Source organism: Sturnus vulgaris, chromosome 11, assembly GCF_052056855.1.
Source record: "Sturnus vulgaris isolate bStuVul1 chromosome 11, bStuVul1.hap1, whole genome shotgun sequence".
Lineage (NCBI taxonomy): Eukaryota > Metazoa > Chordata > Aves > Passeriformes > Sturnidae > Sturnus > Sturnus vulgaris.
The window spans coordinates 17,814,698-17,836,145 of NC_142253.1; the positions used below are offsets into that span (position 1 = coordinate 17,814,698).

The following is a 21,448-nucleotide window of genomic DNA, read 5'->3' on the forward strand; positions in this document are numbered from 1 at the left end:
GCAATCTCATATTTGCATTGTGACTTTTAATTGGAATGAGGCTTGAGCTGGGAAGGGAAAATGTGCATTTTCTGGGCAGAAAGCAAATATTGCTGGGAAACAAGATATAAACAAGAAGGGACATAGATTTTTTTATCTTTGCCTGTACTGCTTTATGAAGGAAACAAGAGGAATCTCATTCAGAGTGAATCCACTCACTCCAGTGCATCTCTTCTCCTACACTTATCTTAAAGACTATTCCAAGAAAAAAACCCCTTTTCCTGTCACAACAGCAGTTATTGGGATGGTGGAACTGGGAGCTGCCCAGTGGAGATGGAGATTTTCAGCCAAATCCATTTTTCCTATAGGCTCATCTAATTGTGTCATTTGCATGGGCTTCCTTTAGATTCCTGTATTTTTAGAATCTGTCCTATAGGAACTGCATCACACAAACTCCATTCTCTCACCACACTGCCTGCAGATGGAATGCTCCCATTGTTTGCAATTTACTTTTTTCTTTGGATGACTTGATGTCTTATGCAGGAATAGCCTCATTTTTGGCCATGTTCAGGTGGAAGCCCCATCAGCAGATTGCTGTGTTCTGACTTCCTGATGAAGAAAGAGCTGGAGTCTTTTGCTAGGGCCCTGGAAAATCTGGAGAGCCCATTTTAGCAATTCTTGGAGCAGCTAAAGTTCAGGCTCAGATCCAGCTGATCACTTACCTGTTTACAGCTGGTTGACTACTCCAATAATAATCCACATTTAGGGAGGAAATCCTTTAGGTTTCATTTCTGTGATTCCATACATGACTGATTACAAAGGCTTTTGAGCATCATGCAATTTTAAAAAATGCCTACATGACTTTAGAGCAGAAGTTCCATTGTGAATTTGAATATTGCATCTGTTGGGTCCTTTGGGCTTGAGACCAGGTGGAAACATGGATCATTCCAGGGACCTCTGGCATGGTGCTGGATGGGACAGCTGGAGACAAAATGTATCATCTCCATCCCACCCTTTTATAATGTGCACAATTTCTTAGTATGGCAGTACCTATGTGCAATTAATAAATAATATACATTTCTGGGGGAGGTGTGCTCCAAAACAGTTTTCCAGCAGGGGTTTGTTCAGGATTGGAGAGGTTTGGAGAGCATTTTTATCTCCATGGGTCAGTGTTAGACCTGCACAAGGTCAGCTGAAGTTCTCCTCAGCAGGGCATCTCAAACCCTGTGCTCCAGCTCTCAGAGAACAGCCCTTGCTCAGCCCAACAGCTGATTTGTTTCAGAAACACAACAATTTGTGTTTCATTAGGTGGATTAGCCAAGTCCCTCAGGACTGCTCGTCTGAATCATTCAGGATTTTCCCTCAAGAGGAGAAGGAAACGTTTGCCAGGGAAATTGAAATCAATAGAGAGCTGGAGAAAAAAGGAACAACAAACTGTTGATGGTTTGTAGCACACGCACTTTGACAGCCCAAAAGATATTTACTCTCACCGAATGCCACATGCAAGTACCACAATTAATGTTTCAAAAATGTGACAAGGTCGAGAGAGCAATTAAGTGTCTTAACAAAGTTCAAGAATGAGTCTGTGGAAATCATGATGGAATCTTTTGGCTGGTAATACTCCAAGGGCCATTAAAAGTTACAAGAAACTATTTAAATGTTCACTAGTTTTGGGCCTCTTGTTAAAATGTTATGTTTTTCTCACACACTTGAGGGATTGAGAGGATTTTCTCCCCTTTGATGTATTCTATCTGCTCTAGGCTAAAAACACACATCAGAAAATAAACTTTTTTTTATATTTAATTTTTAATGACATACAGCTGCTGGAGGGAATCTTTTTTTTCTCCTTAACATAGCACAATCCCACCCAGCAAAAGGATCATTTTTATTTTTCACTTTTGTTTTCAGTGCTGCTCAGGGACCAGAGAAAGGCATGGTTCAGCATTTCAGCCTGGGCACACACTTGCAGTCAAATATTTATGGCTTTGAAGTACGGGTAGATTGGAAAAACACCCATCAGAATGCTTTATCATCACAAAGTGCTTCAGTGAAACCAAAATCTCACTGAAATACAACCTGGGGTGGGTTTTAAGACACTTGTTGATTTTATTTCATATTTTAACTCTATTTCAAAATAAATAAAACCACGTATCATTTATACTGATGTGAGGTTACAGTGTTATTGCTAAAATAAATCAAAATTGTCAGTTTATCTTTTAAAAACACTGTGGGAAACAGCTTTTTAACATGGATGGGGAATATAATCAGAAGGTATATGAAAGATCAAAGAAATATTCCGTTTACCAATTGAAGAAGTGGTGCCTCCCAATATATTTAAATTAGACTGGAATTATTTTTTTGGTGACATTAAAAACAAGTATTCTTATGTAGGGCTAATTTGTTATCAAACAGAAAGGGAACTTTAGGAAGAAAAGATTTTTAGAAATTACTCTTAATTACTAAAATATTTCAATTATTATTGCGTGGCATAGTAGTATGTTCATAATCTCATTAATGTGGAAAGCCACGAGATGGGTAGAATAATAAAAATACAGAAAATTGTATTTCTTGATACCCTGAACTTTGGGAAGGAATTTCACTTAAATCCCAATGCTGTCTGTAATGTCATCTAGAACATTTTTATATTAACCCTTACATTTCTATCCAGGCAGGTGCCCAAGCATGTAACTGAAATAAATTTGAGCTTTCTCCTTCAGACAGACTTTGCAAATTCTTGTTCTATTAAGAAGGAGCTTCCAGAAGTTTGGAAGTATTAAAAACTAACTTGAAGAGGACGTGTTTATGAAAATACATGTCTGTACCTATGTTTAGCTTGTCAAAGAAACACAAATCTGTGTGAGCCTGGGGGAGGATCAGCTTCCCTGCCTCTCTAACCCTGAACTGGGCTTCAGCTCTGAAATCCTTAGCTGGGGCTGCATTTTCCTGCCTCTTTTAAGAGTTGTGACAGAAAGAAATCTCTAAACCTGAATTTTCTTTCTCCCAGGAGCTTCTTACTGATGCAACTCTAAGGGTGACAAACAAGGATTGTTTAAATAGAGCAGCATCTGTGCTGTGACAAAGGGAGAACCTGGGGCTGCCTGGGGTGGGTTTGAGCTGAGCCATGGCTGCAGAAGAGACATTGTTGGTTGATATTCCCTAAATTTTTACCCTGAGTGGATTTGATTTAATGCTTGCTTAGTGTTAAATGGGAGGAAGGTGGGAGATGTAGGATATATTTCAGTTTTGTATCTCGTATTTTCTACTTTTTATAGCAGGCTAATGCATTTAGAACCCTTCTTGACAGCTCTGCATGGTTGTTTTAAATCTGATCTTTGCCCTCATCTGACACAAGCTGCTTGCTCTGAGAAACTTGTGTCTTATGCAAGCTGGAGGATAAATTCCTGCCCAAATTCCTGCCACATCAGCAGGATCCCTGTGTGGAGCACACTGTCATGTTCTGCTCTAGGTGTGCTCCCAGGACTGCTGAAAGAAATTCTTTCTGGCAGAGGAAGTCATGGCCAAGCAGCTCAACATGAGGGAAGAGCCAATGAAAGAGCAAAGGCTGTTTTGGCAGGAAGCTTTGCTGAGAGTAGAATTCCCTGTGAAAACCTGTTTTTATTAGAATTCTGTATTTAAGCATTCAACTGGAGTGAAGCTGTACAGTTGGAAGAAATTTCCTGTTTGTTAGATGTGATTAATTAATACTGGAGCTTCTTTTCAGCCCCTTGGATTGAGTGCAAAGGCCAAGGAATGTTGTCTTTACTGGCAGCCTGTCAGCTCATGCCCTCAGTCACATTTGCCCCTGATCCCCACAGCTCAGGACTGCACAGGGAGAGCCCTTCCCAAGCATCCTTCTTCTCTCTGGTCTCCTCACACTGTGAATTTTGTCTGTGCACAACTCTCAGTAATGAAGAAAATTCTTGGGGTGAAATCTTATCACAGCCATTAACAGAATATTAAAAACAAACCTGAATGTGTTTGGAAGGAGGCTGGAAAGAAGGCAAACATTCAGCAATGTGAGGAAGCAGGGAGGAGGAACAGATTAAAAGGAGCAGGCACAAGTCAGGGAGTGTCAGTAGAGCTGTGATAAATCCTCTGGATCCCTAATAATTGCTGCTGCTCCATGTTAGAAGTTTGTCTGACGTGCAGACAGGAGTTTTGCAAAGTCCTTCTCTCTCCCATGGGTGCACTGCAATCCATCCCCAGAATTCCACGTGTTTCCTGTGTCACTCCCAGTGGGCACTGCAGGGAGATCTGGGGCTCAGGTGCTGATGACACCTGAGACCTTTTCATGTCTGGTTTTCCACGGCTGTATTCAGGTCTGTGCTCTGGGCAGTGCTGGGTCATCCTGGTTGCAGAGTTAGGTGGTTTTTGGGATAAAAGTGTCTCCTAAACCTTGTGAATGACTTGGCAGCACACAGGAATTGGCTGATGGAGGGCAGTTGGTGGCACAGCCATCAACACAGTCACAGTTTATATCCATTTATCTCTAGTAGGAGATCATTTATTCGAGCCTCTTCAACTTCATTTGGGTTTTGCTCCCGCTTGGAACCCAGTTGTGAGCGGACACTATCGACCTCTTTGGGGCAGTTAATACCTTAATGAGCCAAAGATTTTAATGACTTTATTTTCCAGAAGCTTAAACTATTAATTTGACATCAAAGGATGTGTTAATAACAAGACCAAGTAAATGCTTTTAACAGTACTGACATATGATGCTCCTGTTTATTTAGTAATTCCAAAGGCAAATCACCCCAACAAACCGAAAGCTCTAATTGTAAGATCTTATCAGAATAATTGCCATTTTTCTGAGATCATCCTACCAGTGGAAAGTGAATAAGGCTTTTTTTCTCATTTTCATAAGTCTGAAAATACAGGGCACTAACTGCTTGCACAGGGCACTGCAATCTTCTGGTGCCTGATAAGCCTGAACCTTGCCAAGAGGCAGCTATTGCTCTGTAATCTGCAATTTCCTATTTCTCCTTGGTTATCTGATATGGGAGGGATTTTTTTTTTTTTTTTCAGAGCAGAATGAAAGCTTTTCTCACTGGGTAGGTTTGGATAATTGTTTTTGGAGGTAACGACTTTGTGCAAAATGTGTTAGCAAAAGGAATTCTGTCATGTTCCTCCCCATAGTTATCAATATGGAAAGGTGTTCTTGTATCCTACAAACAATCCTGTGTTCTGGACTCATACTCTAAGGAACCTTGACATGGAAATAGAAACATGAGTGGTGAATTATCTTCATCCTATAAAAACCTGGGCTGCTTCTGTAGCCTCTGAAAAATTCTTTATTATTTTCCTGACTTTCCCTATCTGCATAAGTGGAAAGTAATTCCCTGCAGCCTTGTTGTGTGAAAAACTTGATTCACCAAGTGAAAAGTGTTTTTTATTTCTCCCAAATGATCTCAAAATGAAAGTAGAAATTATCTTATTATATCTATTTATTAAAATGCCCAGAATGTAAAGAATTAGTTTACATCTCCTTAATCATTGTTTGGCAGAATTGAACACGGCTGCAAAAATTCTACAGCTAAAGAAAATTCATCAATGACTTTTGTCATCCTTAGGTTAAGAAGGCCTCGTAGTAAAGCTGATATTACAGCTGGGTCTCAGTTTAGGAGAGTCCTAAACACGAACTTAAGTTTTTGGTAAATCCTATCCATTGATGTTTGATCAGTGCTGGGCTGTGACATAAAACACTAAATACCAGGAATCTGACAAAAGGACAGAATGAGCTGCTCTCATGCCCTTTGAAGCCTGTACAGGTTTTGCTGATGTGTTGATGATGCAGGATCAGAACTTTCCACGTAAATTCTAATGGTGATGTTTAGTAGTGGGTAGTGGTGCTTTCATCATTATTTTCCTTACAGATCTGCCTTTTAAATCTCTGTAAACCTGTGTGGTGTTATCCAATCTGTATTATACAGACCCTGCTTTTTTACAGGGACATTTTATCTTGCTAATTACTGCCCTTAAATGTCTGTAAACACACACCTATATTTACATTTTTTGCAGGTATTATTGACAGCACACAGGTGGAACAGAGGCAGGTGGTAGCTGTGACTGGGGATGGAACCAACGATGGACCAGCACTCAAAAAAGCTGATGTTGGCTTTGCAATGGTATAATCTTGATGTTTGTGCCATTATGAATTTGCTGAAAGAGCTTTTCCATTCATTAAATGTGAAGTTGCTTAGTTATTACTTGTTGGTGCAGGAATATATTGGTGGGAACGAGTTATGTTGACTCAGAATTCTTTAATTCACTTGGATTCACTGGCATTGCTTGTTTTCATATTTCTTCAGGATTTTGTCAAATTAGTTATTGGATTTATGCAGAATCCTGTGCCCATACAGAAAAATGAACTTTTTCTTCCCAACACTGGAGTTCTCTTTTGCTGTGGTAAAATCCACCACTAATTGGAAAGGTGTCTTCCATGTGTACTCTGACTATGTATAAAGACATTTAATTCTCATTTTTGTTACCAATTCTGTTCATGGATAACAAAAGAACATCATCAATGACAAAAGTAACTCTGATGATCAGCAGTCTTTAATCTGATAACACACTCAGAGCCATCACCACATGAATTCCTCTGCTCTCTATCAATTCCCTTTCCTGTGGCCTGTTTCACTCCAAAACCAGGCCGAGTTAGCGAAATCCCAGGAAATATAAAACTGACTGTGCAGATTTGTGCTGCCCAGCAGGGAATCTCATTCCCAACCCCTTTCCCCAGGGCATTGCTGGCACGGACGTGGCCAAGGAGGCCTCGGACATCATCCTGACAGACGACAACTTCAGCAGCATCGTCAAGGCCGTCATGTGGGGCCGCAACGTCTACGACAGCATCTCCAAATTCCTGCAGTTCCAGCTCACCGTCAACATCGTGGCCGTCATCGTGGCCTTCACCGGCGCCTGCATCACCCAGGTGAGCAATTCCTGCCTAATTCCTGCTCAATTCCTGCCCAACTCTTGCCCAATTCCTGCCCAACTCCTGCCCAATTCCTGCTCAATTCCTGCCCAATTCCTGCCCAACTCCTGCCCAATTCCTGCCGAAATCTTGCCGGGATCCTGTCGCGATCCGGTCGCTCTCCGTGGATGGGGCCTTGCATTTGGCTCGTGCTTGGCACACAGGTAAACTGAGGCCTGTTCCCTGTGCAGGGCTGGGCTAAAAGCACAGGGCAGGAGGGAGTCTTTCCCAGTGACTTGCAGCTGAACTGATTACCAAGGAGTGGAAATATCTGTGCCTGGTCAATCAGCTTGGGGGATATAAAAGAGCGGGTTAGTTGGCACCATTTGCAGTTTGAGTTGGATCTTGAGGCTGAGGGTCTGCTGGAGTAAGAGGAGGAATCTGCTGGCTGTGCTGTGAGGAGGAAGGGACACGTGGTTGTGCAAGGGACAGACAAGGTAAGAAGATGCTGTGTGAGGGACAGTCAGGGCAGGGTGGCTGGGAAAGGGACAGCTGGGGGTTAGCCAGTCATGCAGAGTGAAAGGAGTCAGAGCTATGTGGAGCTGCCTGTAAGAAAAGGAGTCAGAGTTACCTGAGAGAGGTTTATGAAAGAAGGAGTGAGAGTTGCTTGAGAGAAGTTTGTTAAGAGAAGAAGACACGAAGAGTTTGCAGCTAAAGGACTGGTGGTGATACCAGCCATGTCTGTCTCGACATAACTGCAACACTTCCTTGGTCCTAAAATAAAGAGCTGGACACAGTTAAAGGTTCTTACCTTGGTATTTAATAAGGATTTTTATGGTGTAACACTCCACCAAGGTGGAGCACGCTGAAATGTGTGCACACGATAGATTGTGTCTACAATTTTATGGACCTTGCAAATGAGCTTGTCTAACAAAGATGCCCCAGTGAGATGCTGGAATGAATAGTGTGATACCTTTTTATTTTGAAGTATTTTTTCCAGGATGAGCTTAATCTAAGTTTACAGGTAGTATTTTAGAGGGGACCTTGGTTTTTCAAGTTAGTATAAGGTTTTCTGGCCTCTAACTCTGAGGCCTTTAGGATGTCTGGTTTTGTGGCTTAATAGAATATCAGGACTGTGCTAAGTGATCAGACTTCAGGAATTACAGGTATGTATGCTAAGAGCTCTCAGAATACATAAAGATATATAAAAGAAAAGGGAAAAAATTGTCATGGCATCAAAACATTTGGGAATTCTCCTGAGCATTCCAGGCAAGAGCTGCTGACATCAGGCTGGATTAATCTGACTTTTTTCCCAGAGGAACTCGCTTTTAGGAGCTTTTTTGCCTCCCTCAGTGTTGTCATCCTTGAGCCTGTGATGGTCCAACAGAAAGCACCATGGACTGGGAAAGGAGGACGTTATATGAATTTGCCTTTTCCTCTCAGAATACTTCACTAATAAGTACCTCGTTTTTATGCATTATTGGAATGAGGTTATTTTCAAGACAACAGTGCTGACACATGGAAGTAACCCTAATCTTTTTGCCTGATAAAATTATTTTACTGCTTTCAGGCAGTTATTTTTAATTCCAGATGCAGATGACAGACCAATTAAATGACACACAGAGTTGATCTGATCTCTCTTCCACTCCATGAATCCCTCACTGCAATCCTGGTGCACATGCAACATGTCCAGGTCATTTGCAAGAAGCATATCTCAAAGCAAGCATATTTTTTCCTCGAGAAATTTTAGGGCAATAAAAATATTTTTTTCCTCTAGACAGTAAACAGGATATATGCAGTACAGTGTAAGGTTTTTGTTTCAATGAGAAAATAAAAAAATGTGCTTTTTCGTGCTGTCAGTCCTAAAATAATGTATATTTTAGATGCTGCAGACAGGTGCTGTCACAAAATGCCTCCCTGGATTGGGATGCAGTGTGGGAAAGCTGATGCTTCCCTCATGGTGCATCACCCAGATGCCCATACCTGTTTCAGCAGGTACATTTCAGCCCAGGCACACCTGAGCAAAGCAATGAATAAGTCATCAGCTGTGCTCCAGGCTAAACTTACACTGGAATCATGGAATTGATCCTTGCAACCAGAAACCCAGGTACCTTGACAAACCCACGAGGTCAGACTTCTCCTGCGCCCTGGCTGACATTCAGAGGCCTTGGAGGTCCCTTCTTGTCACCACTGAGCCTGTGCTGAGGGACAAAATTCCTGGTGCTGCAGCAAAGTTGGATGAATTTCCCTTTGGAAATATTTGCCAGGATCTTGAGAAAATGTCCAGCTGTGAAATGATTGTTGCTGGTAACACAGGAATAAGGACTGAAACTCTGGGTGGTACAAAACCAGTCAGAACAAGGGGGTGACAGCAGAGTGGTGACAGCACCATCACTGGAACTGATTTTATTGACTATTTTAGTGTCTGACTATAAACATTTGTTTAAGGTGAAATTTCTTGGTCAATGCTCAGCATTTCTTCAGTTGTTTTGTGAAAACACAAAGGGAAATTCATTCTATTTGTTAACCAAATAATTTTTTATGCCTGAAGAAGTTAAATATTGCTGGATCAGTGCAAGGACTAGTTTAAATTGAGTCTAAGTGAATGTGAAGTGCATTATCAGTACAAGCATATTCCCCTTTTTAATTCTGGAGCTTTTTTCATCCTTTGTATCATTCCTTTGGCTTCTGGAAGGATTTGGATCAGGCCCAATGCATTTCTCTTGCCCCAGGGGTCTGTGAGACCATCCCTGGGCATGTTGTCCCTGCTCTCAGGTTTTAGTGGGCACCCCCTGGAACTCCTGGGCTGCTTTGCAAGCAGATTCTGGTGCAATTCCTTAATTTGGCAGTCAGGATGCAAACCCAGAGGAAAGGTGTGGGAGAAGCTGAAGTGGAAATGGAAGCAGAAAGGCAGCAGTGCTGTCCTTTGCCACTGTTTACACTCAGTGTGAATAATCTCGAGCTGCTCCCGGTTCTGTCTCATTCAAGGAGGATTTTGCCTCACAAATGCACATTATTGTGTTAGGCTTTGACTCCAGCCAGCCAAAGGACATTCTGTTTGGCTTGAAAGCTTTGCTAAAAATTGCACTTGGGAACATGCTGTACCCTCTGGTTGCTATGAAAATAGCTCCAGCACAAAGTGCAGGACTCTACCAGAGAAATCTTGCCTGCAACAGTCTAGGTGCACACATGTACATCCAAATCTGCAGAGCTGTGCATAGGTCTGGCTGACAGATTTTGACTGAAATGTTTCAGTCCTTAACAAACAGAGCTTAAATCTATCGTTTCCAAAAGGCAGCACAGCTTACTGTGACCTTCAAAATGAGCATGAAGGAAGTCCACACTGGACTGAGTTTTCCTCTGATTTAGGTGCTCAGTTTGGCTTTCTCTGACACACAGAATATAGTTTCAGTCCATCATTAATATTTGGGTTAATGAGCATTACACAGGCTGTTCTTTTGGTGACATTTCATATTTAGAATGAGAAAAATTCTCTGTAGGTAATAACACTTGTTCTGTTCTTTCTCATGCCACCTCTCAAATGACCTGTTTGAAACCAGCACATTGGGATGCTTCAGGATGAAGCTGCCTTTACACTCACCCACTCTTTTTGGTTTGTGCTTAAAGAAAGTACAAAGATAATAAAATCTTTGCTTGGACTAATCTTTTTTTAACACTTGGCTTGTGCTTTGCAACTTAATGGGCTTAATTTTATTCAGTCTTGATCCTGCAGTTGCTCTGGTGTACATGTAAATATGAGGATGTGGTCATCTCCCTGCAGGACTCCAAGTGAAACCACAGCAATTCTGTATTAATGAATTAATTAATGACTCTGTGAGTGTGGTGGGAGTGAAGCCAGCCCTCCTGGGGGTACCTAGAGAGTGCATTGCCCACCCAGGAGATGATTTGTTTGGTCCAGAGCACCTTGGGAGGCCTATGGAGAGGCTTAAGAAAAACATTAGGCAGAACCTGGGACCATTAGTGGACATTTTAATAATCTGCTGCTTTTTTCCTCAAATAGATTAATGAAGTGAGGGATCTTGCCAATTACACTTCAGGGAACTGCTGTTTATTTAATTCTGTTAATTTTAAGCAAATATAGTTTTATTTTTCATCTACCCAATGCCTGCTTCAAGGAGGTAGCACAGTTGGAGAATATCTGCCATATCTCTGATTTTTGTTTTGTCCTGGTTTGCTGTTTCAGTAGATAGTGATGTGAACAAGTGACCCTCTGTGCTGCTCCAGTGCCAGATAAAGCTTATGCAGGACAAACAGTGGGCTGTCAAAGAACTTGCTATGCACAGACCAAGGCAAATGGTTGTTTCTCTTGTCTCCCCTGGCTCCCAGCACGAAGTCATGTTAAGGTGACAGCAATCATATTCTGAGCAGCACAAGAATTACAGATCCAGTGTCACCTGCTGACAAGCTTAGCACAGCTGCTGCCACAGCCACCCCTCCAAGGGATCTCACTTACACGGGGCCCTGTTTCAGTTTGCAGCAGCTCCATCTATGAGCCACAAGATCTGAATTTGCAGCTAATAATGAACTTCTGTGTTGTGAGTCTGTAATTACGTAAGGAGCTCTGGGATCTGGGTCATGCAGGAAGACAGAGCTTGGAGAAGTCCCTGGTGGGAAGGTGACTCAGGAGCCCTCAGTTTGGGTGCAGGGGTGGTTTTAGCTCAGTGTCTGTGTGTGCACAAACCCCCAGGGAGTTCACACCTCTGGTTACTCCCAGAGAGGTTTGTGTGGCTCAGTGCAGCTGAGCTGGGCTCGTTCAACTTATTTTTAATTAATCTAATTCAGTTTCCTCTTGCTGCCTTCCCTGTGGTGCCCATTGCACACTTTTAGTGTGACCAGTTTGTGTAGAATTGTCCTTCCCCTTCTGCAGCCACTGCCTCAGCTTAAACCCATCACTTGTTTTTCCAGCGGATTTATGAGCTACAAACTTTTATGTTCTGACTTCATTCTCTGAATAACAGTTTTGCAGAGCCCCTGATTGATTCAGTCAGTGAGGGTGGTTCTTTGGAGCTCTGCCCACGATTCTTGTGAGGTTTGTGCCTGCAGTGAGTCACTGCTGCACATCTCTGGGTGTCCTATAGAGCTCTGTATGGGCTCACCCCACTCCCTGCCCCAGCAAACCCACAGCACCCAGAGGATATCAGCTCATTCCCTTTGGAGCTGCCCAAAGTGATCTGGCTAGGAGCAAAATGAAGATTATTTAAAATGCAGCTCAGTCAAATGGGAACAGTTTTTTACTGGAGCAATGGAGCAAGCGGGTTTCTCTCCGTGCCAGGTTCGGGCTGTGGCTCCAACTGTTGAGGCAATTGGACTCTTCAGAAAGGTTGCACTGAAAAAAGGGAAGACAAAGGCTGTGTTTTAACATTTTACATTCAAATTATTATTCTTGCACTTTGAGAGGGACTTAATGTTTTAGCAGACATTAGGAGCTGAAAACAGTGACTCCATAGGACATTATGTTTGGAAAATTAAATGTTAATTAAAAGGCACTGTAGCAATGAACTGCTGCATGAATCACTGATTGTTTTTACAGGTCTTGTTCAAAAAAATGAGGATGATCTATACTTACATGTATAAGGCAGTAATTTACGTGGTTATAATGTTTTACTGCAGAACTGTACTTGGCAAATTCTAAAATAATAGCACTGGCAAACTTGAAAAAGCTGTAATATAAAATCAAAGTCTGCACTGTTTAGCATTGTTTTGTCAAGGCATTGGGATGGAATTGAGGATGCCACTTCCATACAATTAGCAGACAGTGTGATCTAGCAGCACAGTGACTTTTTTTGCATTAACGTATAGAAAGGTAACTCCCAGAAATGCTCATTTTTTATGAATCCCGGCATGTGTTCTGTGGCATATGGGAGTAAAGAGGTAAAGGTGAAAATACCTTTTTGTTCTCTTGCAGCTTGTCATCTAAATCAAAAGTAACAAGCTCTAAAATTTGTGAGGCTCTGCATGTCACAAAAGATTTGTAGTTTATTTCCAGCCTTTGGCGATTTGTACTTTTAAGTGTTTCCAAGATGAAGTGTAACATCACTTGATTTAAGGGACATTTTCCTTTTACCTCTAGGCCAAGGCTAACCTATTCCAAGGTCAAGTGAAAGGAATTTGATGAATAAGTGGTGATTTTGGGTGCTTCACATGCCCAAAGTTTTCAGGGAGGGGATTAAGAGTTATTGGCTGGTCAGTTGGCTGCTCTCTGGCTAAAACACACAGAAAAGAAGGCTGATTTGCATCCCACTTGCATAAGTGACTAAAATCTGCAGTGGAAGCCTAAGCTCCTTAGCTGATATATATTTTCCTCAGTTTCCACCAACTAATCAGAAATCAGATAGAGTTGCAGTGGAAATTTCATTCCACTGCCTGCCCAGACTAATGTGTATTTAATGTTTTGGCTTCAGCCTGGAATGAGCTCTCACACTCGACTGAGCAGTGCAGCACTGCCAATAATAGATAATTATTAGGGGCACCACAGCCACCCAAGGTGATTGGCAGTGTGAAATGGTGAGAACATGTTGTTGCCAAAACTGATGACTGCCAATTACAGTTGTGTGATTTAGAGACTGAAATAACCTGCCTTTTCCATTCTGCTGGGAATATGGCAGGCTCTGAGAGACACCTGAATCTCTGACTCTATCTATTAAATGCAACAGGGAAATTTGGTTTTATTGACAGAGAAGTCAGCATGTGAAGTGGAAATTGGGTAATTGTAACTAGATCAAAGCAGAGAACGCTGCTCCAACTTATTAATAAGACAGGCAAAAACATGACAAGGAAAATTCTTCAGCAGAAAAGATGTTTTCCTTTTTACTTGTGTCCCATTGAGGGTCTGTGAGCCCCAGCCACAAATTGCTGTTTACTTAAGTGCTCTCTTTGTTGGAGCCATTAGTGTTAATAAAAAGGAATGAGGTCTCGATTTGGGATGAAGTTTGTCCTGATCACTTTTAGTTTTTTAGCCACCTCTAAAGACAAAGCATTTCCTGTTTCTGCAGCTGCATTTCAATTGAATGAGCTGAGCTCTCCAGATAAGCACAGTTAATGCAACCCATAACCAAGAGCTCAAGAATCAATTAATGCTAATTGTCCTCCTTGCCACCATGAACCCAACCTGCAAGACTTAGAAACAGGAGGTTACTTTTCTCCATCCCTTTGAATAAGCCAAAAGTTTTGTTGTTTGTTGTTTTTTTTTTTGTTGTTGTTAATTAAATACATCAAAATCTGTGTAAGTGTGTTAAAAATTGTTTTTAAGGGGAAATAATATTTTGTCTCAAGGGAGAGTTGGAATCTAAACCAGATGCTCAAGAGACCAAAGCACTTACCCTTATTTTCTATCAGTCTTTGGGACACTGAATGCATGTTGGTCCTTGTTCTTTTATGGTATTTCATTAGAAATGAATATTTAACCCTTTGAAGAAACAGGCAGAGTTCTCAGGGAGTTTCTTTGCTTTGCTTTGGTTTGTATCCTGCCTTCTACTTTTTTTTTCTTTTTGTTTTACTGCTGCAGCACCATGGTAATGAAATACATAAAAATAGTTTTCCCTCTTCCAGCTTTCACACAGCAGAGTAACTCAATTTCCTGATGAAATTTGTCATGTCGATGCCTTGTTACTTTGGTGATTCTTTTTCCCCTCATAAAACTGGTCAGTTTGGAGCAGGAAGCAGACCTTGCAAATGCTGCCTGTTTTATACAGAGTCTAAAGGTACAGCAGTTTGGGGTTTTTTTTGTTTGTTTTTCCTCCACTGGCTCCTTGAAACATCTGTCCTTACAGCTGCCCCAGTGAGTTACACATCAAAACTTCCTAAGAGTTGTCCAGCAGTCTCCTGAGATCTGTGTAACTTTGCTTTATTTAATTTGGGGTTTTTAAACATGACCTCAAGTCCTCTGTATTATGACCACAGACTTTATGGGATTGTGTGAGGAAAGAGCTCCTTCTAGTGACTGGAGAGCTGCTTCAAAAACCACAGCCTGCATCAAATACCAATATGTGGGGTTTTCCATTCCATTTCCATAGTTCCAAATGTGCTTTCCTTTTACTAGTAAAATAATAGGTTGGCTTGCTTTTGCACATTTGAAAGTTTAATAAGTTTCAGATTATTTTTATTATCAAAATATCAGGCTCTTTTTTTATTATGTCACTACTGTTAAACATCTTATTTAAGCGTGATGTATCAAGACATCACTGTAACTGTTACATAAATTTTCAAGAATTTCAAGCTGTCTCTGAAAAAAAAAAAAAAAGACAGGTAGGTTTTAGTATAAAAGCAATCTTACTTTTAAAGTGACATTTTATTGTTCTGTTTCAATATAATTTTTCTTCCAGGAGAGAAACTTGGATTCTCTAGTTATATCTAAATGCAGCTGGAAATGCGAGCACGATGCATAAGGAATGCAGAGCATTGCAATAGGTGTTACACAGAGTTACTGTCGTGCATGGTGTGAGTTTTGTGGTTGCAGATGGTGCTGGTTAAATGCCTGCAGGGACATCATTTCCCTCTGCTCAGCTCATTGTGCTCCTGGTCCTGCAGAAGGAACAGAAGAAGGCTCCTGTGGGCTGTGGTGTAGGGGCTTTGCACTACATAATTAGTGCCTTGTTAATGAGTTTCGTTTGTTTTCTTAGAGCTAGGATTAACAGAAACACGGTTGAAGCAGTTTTTTTGTGTTTGGGTTTGGATATTTATTATGTTTTATCAGAAAGTATGACAGCACTTCTAGCTCTTTGCTAGAAGTGAGGAAAAATGGCTGCAGAGACAACTGTTACAAGCTCTTTTAAGGCTAAACAGTTTAATAGAGAATTAACACTTATACTTTTGACTTAATAACTAGATTTTTATGACCCTTAGAGTGACTGACTAACTAGAAACTACTACTTGAAAACCATGAAGAAGGAAGAAGAAGGAAGATGAACAAAGAAAGAGACAATGCTTAAAATTTTCCATTTTGCTTTATACTTATTACTATGCTATAAATACTTTAAATTTAAAACTTATTACCTTGTGAAAGTACACATTTTTAAATCACTGCATGTGAGGTTAAACCTCTGGGTGCTCTTAAGCACCCAACTTGGGTTGTTTTCTTCAATGAGCCAAGCAGCTCATGGCTGCTATAAAGTTGTTTATTGCAGAAGCACATCAGTCTCAAAAGCAAAAGTCACAGGCACTAAAGTCCATGCTAAGTTTTGGTATGAAGTTTCAAATAGAAGCAGAAACAAAGCAAATGGCAAAAAGCACCAGCTCTCCCTAATGCATGTTCTTATACAGAAACTTCCCAACAAGCTGAGACACAAACTCAGGCCAATACTTCTTAACCTATTGGAATTCTAGTTACTTATCACACCAGGCTATGTATAAACTGTGTATATTGGTCTATCTTGTTCTATCTGAAAAATGTAAGCAATATTATGTCTAAAACTATGTTCTGGGAGCCTGCATGGAACTCCTAGTATCTAAGATTATGTTTTTCAACCTTCACTAGAACTCGAACTTCGACACTGGTATCTAAGACCTTTTACTTACTAAAAGCACTTAAAACCCATTCTACTTACTTACTTGCTTGCTTATACTAAAACTTAAACTTATTCCTCTACTTTGTGTGAGTGGCTTAACATACTTCACTTCATCCAAAGGCTTTAATTCAATTTCTCTGAAGAATTCAGAGAGGCTTCTGATTTATTGACTCCAACAACTGCACACTTGTGATTTCTACTTTACTACTTATATCTAGAAGCCGTTTTTAGGGCTTCAGGTTCAAAGCAGTGTTTTCTAGGGGGTCTGTGCTTAAAAACTCCAGATTTCTGGGATCCAGTAGCTGGTAGCTCAGTGGGGGCATATCTGAGTCCTATGGGAAAAACGACCTCGAGGTGTGGCTTTTCCTGGGAAACACAAACCCCTGTTTTTGCCCGTCAGGACTCTCCCCTGAAGGCCGTGCAGATGCTGTGGGTGAACCTGATCATGGACACGTTCGCCTCGCTGGCGCTGGCCACGGAGCCGCCGACCGAGGCTCTGCTGCTGCGCAAACCCTACGGGAGGAACAAACCGCTCATCTCCCGCACCATGATGAAGAACATCCTGGGCCACGCCGTCTACCAGCTCACCCTCATCTTCACCCTGCTCTTTGTCGGTGAGAGGCTCCCCCCGACTCGGGCTCAGCTCACAGACAGCTGGGCTGTGCGGCCAAAGGGTTGAAATGCTTTAAATACAATGAATTGATGTGCGTTTGTTGTTTCGTTATCCTGGGGTGTAAGAGCCTGATGGAGGCTTCAGGCAGCTTTTAAAATGCTGTTTATTGCATACACGAGGTTACAGCAGCTGGGGGTCGTGGCTGAGCATAGAGCTGCTGTCCTGAAGCCTCTTTCGTTTTGGTTACAATGCATTATATACTTTTTATTACAGAGCATCTTAATACATGGCTGCCAGTTAACATTATACACAATGTCTTTTACATTTACATACAACCCATTAAAACTGCTAAAATTATCATATTATGTTAGTGACTAGCTAATTATCAGAGTTAGTAGTTACATGTTAAACTTTAGGACTTGTTCTGCAGTGGAATTTTCTAAAATTTTTTCTCTACTTGCAACATTGGCATTCTTGTTTGCCTGTGAAAATTCTTTTGTTTGGTAAAAACATCATTTGTTTAAGATGGATTTATCCTTTGCCCTAAGCCATAAAAGCCCCTTCCAACTTTCTTACTCTTTGCCTTCTAGTTACCCAGTAAGACTGGCTCAGCAATTCTTTCCTTCTATATTAAAACTTACTTTTATTCCTATAGAACTTTCTGTGTATCTCCAAAACTCCTCTGTTAAACCCTCATCCTTCCCAACACTGGGTGATGGGATGGAAGCAGAGCAGGTGTCGTCTTGTAGTCACTTTCCAAATATTGTTACCTTGGGAATGGCCTCATTGAGTTTTTTCCCCTCATAAAATACAGGTTTGGGCTTTGGCAAACCTGCAAAGTTTGGCAAAAGTTTCTATCAAAGCACAGTGTAGGAGGTTATGTTGTAATAGGAGTCTCCACCCTGCTGCTCCTATACCAAAATTTCATTGTGTGACTTGTCGTGGTGAGTAGGGACATAAAAACAAATTTTAAAAACCAACAAAACAAACCACAGAAAAAATCAAGATCCATTTTACCGAGAGCAAAATGTTGTCCACAGTCCAGAAATAATGTTGATCTTAAGTGGTATGGAAAGTAAGTAATCAGCATTAAGTGATACAAATAACACTCTGCTTTGACATTTAATTTCTGGAATGGAGATTAAAAGGGGGCAAGAAGTCTAATTTATTGGATTACTGCATTCTTCTTCAGGCCTTGCTGGCAATGGATGCTTTTTATAGGTTGTATTTTGGAGAGAGGAGGGGAGGAGGAGAAATGTTTCTTGCTGCAGGGAATAGTAGGAGCTAAAAATAGATTCTATTGCTCCACAATAATAACTGAACCCTCTCAAAGGACAGATGATTTTTTCAGTTGGGTACTGCCTTCTTGTCACTTTGTAGTTGCTGTTAAATCACGTGTATTGTCTTTCAGGGGCTTTTTTTTGTCCTTATATACAGACTTCCAGATAAGCTGCAAATGTAAATTTATAGTTTTTAGGAGATTTCTGAGCTCCGTTGTGAAAGCCTTGTCCACTTTATGGCCATCTGGGCTTATTTGGGATGCTCAAGAGGAGGTGATGATCTGTTCACAGTGGAATTAAACCAAAAGAATTGCCAGGTTTCTGAAGAGAGGTGGCCTCTAATGTTAGATTTACAGGGAATTTTGAGAATGTCTGCATTAGGAAATTGGATTTTCAGGTTCTCTGAAACAAGTGAAGAAACTCTTGGTAATTCATGTGATATGAATCTTGGACCAAGAGCTTCTGTGAACTTTATGGGGAGTTAGAATGGCTTTTTGATGAGTTTTATGGTTGAAAAGACTTTATACTGAGCCAGATGAAAGCAAACCAGGCTTTCCCCCCTCTTCTGATTGCTCCTGTGTGTCTTTGGAAAACTCCTGCATATTTTGAAGCACACATCCCAGACAATTTTCTGATAAGCCTTGGAAATATCCTTTTCCTTTCTAAGGGCTCAGCTTTGCAGTGCCATAATGTGCAAAACTCAGTGCTTCCATAATTAAATTTCAAATTAATGAGAATTATTTCTATTTTAATCAAATAATACTTCCTTTTTTTTTTTGTAGGAGGTTTCTTCAGTGACCAGCACATCAAGTTTTTATCTGTTTTTTTATTTTTAGAAATACATTATGTTTGAACATGCAGTAAATGTCTTTGAGACATCAGAAATCCAGAATTCACTGTCTTATCCTGTCAGACTGTGGAATAATAACAAAAAAAACTTTATTTTTTCAAGACTCACCACATTTTTACAGTTACTCACCATGGGTTGTATCTTGCTTTTTGATTGGTCAGATCAATGAGTGAAAGCCAAATTCTCGAATGAAACAGCAGTGCCTGCTGCTGATCAACTCCAAATCTATTTAAAATCAGGAATGTCTGTGGTTTTTATCACTGATGTCTTTCAATGCTTGGCAGAAGTTACTGGATTGGTAAACGGGTAAAACCTGATGAAGAGGGGTGGCTTCCAAGCACTGTAGAGAATTCAAACACACTGGCAATGAGCTTAAGATTTTATTACACTTGAAAGAATTGAGTGCTGACAGTAATTCCTGCTTGGGTAGGTAAGAGTAGGACTGACAATGCCAGTGTAGGTGTAGAGTTGTTAGATAGGAGGCAGTGCTGGAAAAGCTTCCTGCTCACTTGAGATGTATTTTGCTCATTGGTGCAAGAAAAGTTTTACCTAGAAGGCTGTTAAAGCAGAGAAGGCAGCAGGGTAAAGAAAACAAGGGGAATATGAATTGGTTTGCTTCATTCTAGAGGAAACTTTTCTTTTTTATCTTACACCTAGGTGAGAAAATGTTTAAGATTGACAGTGGGAGGAATGCCCCGCTTCACTCCCCTCCTTCTGAGCACTACACCATCATCTTCAACACCTTTGTCATGATGCAGCTCTTCAACGAGATCAACGCCCGCAAAATCCACGGCGAGAGGAACGTCTTCGATGGCATCTTCAGAAATCCCATTTTTTGCACTATTGTCCTGGGTACATTTGCTATTCAGGTAATGCTCTGGGCAGGAAGGTGATGCCTGGAGAGGCTCCCTAGAGCAGAGGCTGGACAGAGTTAAAGGAATAAAGCAGGGATTTATTAAAAGCCCTTCAAGGGATTCACCTTGGGCAGTGCAAGAGCCCGGCCATGGCTACACCCGAGATGGACCCTGGCTCAGGAGTTCTCACACTTTTATAAGTTTGGCTCCATTCCCACATTGGGGTTCATTGTCCAATCCCAGCTCCAGGTTCTGCAGTCCCACCCTCCCAGATTCTCTCCTCAGTTCTCTGCTGTTTGCACTTTTTGGGGCTGGAGCTGCAGCGTGTCCTTGGTTCTGGGGCTGGAAAAGGAATTTTGGCTGAGCTGTGAGGAGAACTTGTAACACTTGATATGAAATTCAGAGTCCCACACCAATGCAGTCCAGAGTCTGGAAAATATGAAAGCTAAAACATAAGACATCAAATCAGTTACTGTTCATCAAAAATCCACACTAAGCTGTTTGGGGCTTTTCTTCTTTGTGTTTTCTTTTTTTTTTTTTTTTTTTTAAATTTTATATCTGTGTCCTGCAGGAGACCCATTTAATAGTAAAGCACCTGGTTTCATGTATTTTCTCAATCAATATAAGTGTTAATAATGGAAAATGTTATGTAGCCATACTAATAAAACTGAAATTTTGATCCTTATAACTGAGTTAATTCTTAAATTAATCTTAGCATGTACGGTAATAACAGCCATTGTTGATATTGTAACTAGTTTTTAAATAAGAAATTGTTTAATAGCATAGCAACAAAGCATTTTACAATTCTTTATTACCCCATGAAAAGACAAATTTACCTTCAAATAGCTGATGTTGAACAGTTCTTCTGTTCAATGCCACTGCCCAGTGCTGCTCAGTATTCCCAGCAATCATGCCCCTGGATTGGGATTCCTCATGTTCCTCTCCTGAGTTTGCTGTCCCATCACAAGTGAACATAATCACAGTAATACACACTTTTCCAAAATTTTTCTTCTGTAAGAATTCCTTCTGCTTCTGCATCCATTTTTTTTGCTTGCATCCATCCTGTACTTGATGCTATTTGATATTCTCATTTAGAAATCTGTTTTTCTCTTGTCATTATTGCTCAGCTCTGCATTGGCACCTCACTATTGGCACTTTTCTCCTGGGAGGGGGAGGAAAGAGCAGTTTGAACTTGGGCTACAGTGATTGGAAAAGGGAAACTCCTCAATAAACTCAGTGTTGGAGGAAGGGCAGAAGTGATAGGAGCAGAACTTCAGTGGTGGCCTTCAACAGCTAATTCAAAATCATGAGTTTAAAACTTGGACAATTTAAACCTCTGGATGTGATTTCAGGACCCTGATTTTGCAGCAGCACTATTAACAAGAAATATCAATACTATCTGATTTTCATTTAGCAAAACCTTCTCAGGCTGTGT

General features: G+C 40.9%; 1 protein-coding gene across 24 annotated transcripts in view; it reads left to right on the forward strand.

The window, feature by feature from the left end:
- Positions 1-21,448, forward strand: part of ATP2B2 (ATPase plasma membrane Ca2+ transporting 2) — a 388,888-nt gene that overhangs the window by 346,073 nt on the left and 21,367 nt on the right. For all 24 annotated transcript variants that reach the window (XM_088171680.1, XM_088171667.1, XM_088171659.1 and 21 more), the window contains 4 exons: positions 5,998-6,104; positions 6,719-6,910; positions 16,817-17,030; positions 19,817-20,028. In XM_088171680.1, coding sequence (XP_088027806.1) covers positions 5,998-6,104; positions 6,719-6,910; positions 16,817-17,030; positions 19,817-20,028 — 725 coding nt within the window. The remainder of the gene's footprint in view (positions 1-5,997; positions 6,105-6,718; positions 6,911-16,816; positions 17,031-19,816; positions 20,029-21,448) is intronic.